Source organism: Colobus angolensis, unplaced genomic scaffold (assembly GCF_000951035.1).
Source record: "Colobus angolensis palliatus isolate OR3802 unplaced genomic scaffold, Cang.pa_1.0 Scaffold259, whole genome shotgun sequence".
Lineage (NCBI taxonomy): Eukaryota > Metazoa > Chordata > Mammalia > Primates > Cercopithecidae > Colobus > Colobus angolensis.
In genome coordinates, this window is record NW_012115810.1 from 5,961,935 (window position 1) to 5,963,590 (window position 1,656).

The 1,656-nt window shown below is 38.3% G+C and overlaps 1 protein-coding gene across 2 annotated transcripts in view; it reads left to right on the plus strand.

The window, feature by feature from the left end:
* WDSUB1 (WD repeat, sterile alpha motif and U-box domain containing 1) overlaps nucleotides 1–1,656 on the plus strand; it is a 60,915-nt gene that overhangs the window by 34,165 nt on the left and 25,094 nt on the right. For both annotated transcript variants that reach the window (XM_011947128.1, XM_011947129.1), the window contains exon 10: nucleotides 1,223–1,363. In XM_011947128.1, the coding sequence (XP_011802518.1) occupies nucleotides 1,223–1,363 (141 nt within the window). The remainder of the gene's footprint in view (nucleotides 1–1,222; nucleotides 1,364–1,656) is intronic.

The window sequence follows — 1,656 nt, forward strand, 5'->3', positions numbered from 1 at the left end:
TGTTTGTGTCACAGCTGAGGAGCCCTGAGCTTGGGAAACCCCCAGTCTTATAAGGGGGTTGCCAGCAAAATAGCCCCCAGGAGGCAAGACATTATAGTGCTCAGGAAACATCTGCCCTCCCACAGGGAGGGACGCACTATCTCTAGCTTCCAAGGATGTTTTCAGACATCCTCGAAAAGATTGTCTGAAACAGAGGGTGTCCTAAGACCTGTATAAATCTTATGGAGCATTACCTCCTGACAGAAAGTAAGTTGGTTTGGCTTTTTCTCGTAACTATGTGAGGCATTCTGAAATCTAATTCTTCTACCTATTTCAACCTAAAGTAGAACTGTCAACTAGTTCTAAAAGTGGAAACAGCCAATAATTCTAAAATTCCTAAAATTAATTACATTAGACTTTCTAAAACTAAACATTTTTTAAAGTTAAGAATAAAAACAAGTGAAACATGCATATGGTTTGGACAAACAGATGAGCTTTATTTGTGATTGTGTTTCTTAGAATCAGCAAATATATCCAATTTCATTAAGTTTAAAAATACAACACGGCATTTTTATGTTTTGAAGTCAAACATTTAAAAATGATTTTTAGGAAATTTTCTGTTGTGTAAGTAATCAGTAATGAGCCTTTTCTGATTTTGTGGAGTATATTAGTGTCTGGCAACCTGAAATTCTTGAACTTTCAGAATCTAATTTATTTAAAAATAGCTATTAACTGCTGATATATTTTAACCAACAGTATTCTATACAACAGAGATTTGTTAAGGAATGTATGAAGAAAACACTAGTTCATGCGGTAAAACAGTATGTCAGAAGATTTCTGGTGGTAGTAGATAAAATCTCCATTTGTGGTTGGCTGCGGTGGCTCACACCTGTAATCCCAGCACTTTGAGAGGATGAGGCAGGAAGATCACTTGAACCTAGGAATTCGAGACCAGCGTGGGCAATATAGTGAAACCTTATCTTTACAGAAAATACATAAATTAACTGGGCATGGTGGCGTGTGCCTGTAGTCCCAGCTACTCAGGAGGCTGAGGTGGGAGTATCACTTGAGCCCAGGAGGTTGAGGCTGCAATGAGTAGTGATCGTTATGCCACTGCAGTCTAGCCTGGGCAAAAGAGTGAGCCCCTGTCTCAAAATCAGAAACCTCAACAACAAACTATTTGTGAATGACTATCATAAGGATTACTAGTAGTTATCCAGCCCTAACAGTAATTTCTTTACAGATTCTCTAGGACTGCGTAGTAAAGTGCTGAGGAAAATTGAAGAGCTCAGGACCAAGGTTAAATCCCTTTCTTCTGGAATTCCTGATGAATTTGTATGTCCAATAACTAGAGAACTTATGAAAGATCCGGTCATCGCCTCAGGTATGTGTGATGCTATACTAAGTTGCAGGGGATGTTTTGTGCTAAATGAGTAAGAAGTTTAGACAGTTCTCAGAAGTTTGCTTAAATGTGAAGAATTTTAAGTAGTTTTTTCTTTTAAAAAAATTTTTTTTTATTATTATGCTTTAAGTTCTCGGGTACATGTGCACAACGTGCAGGTTTGTTACATATGTATACATGTGCCATGTTGGTGTGCTGTACCCATTAACTCATCATTTACATTAGGTATATCTCCTAATGCTATCCCTCCCCCGTCCCCTCCCCACAATAGGCCC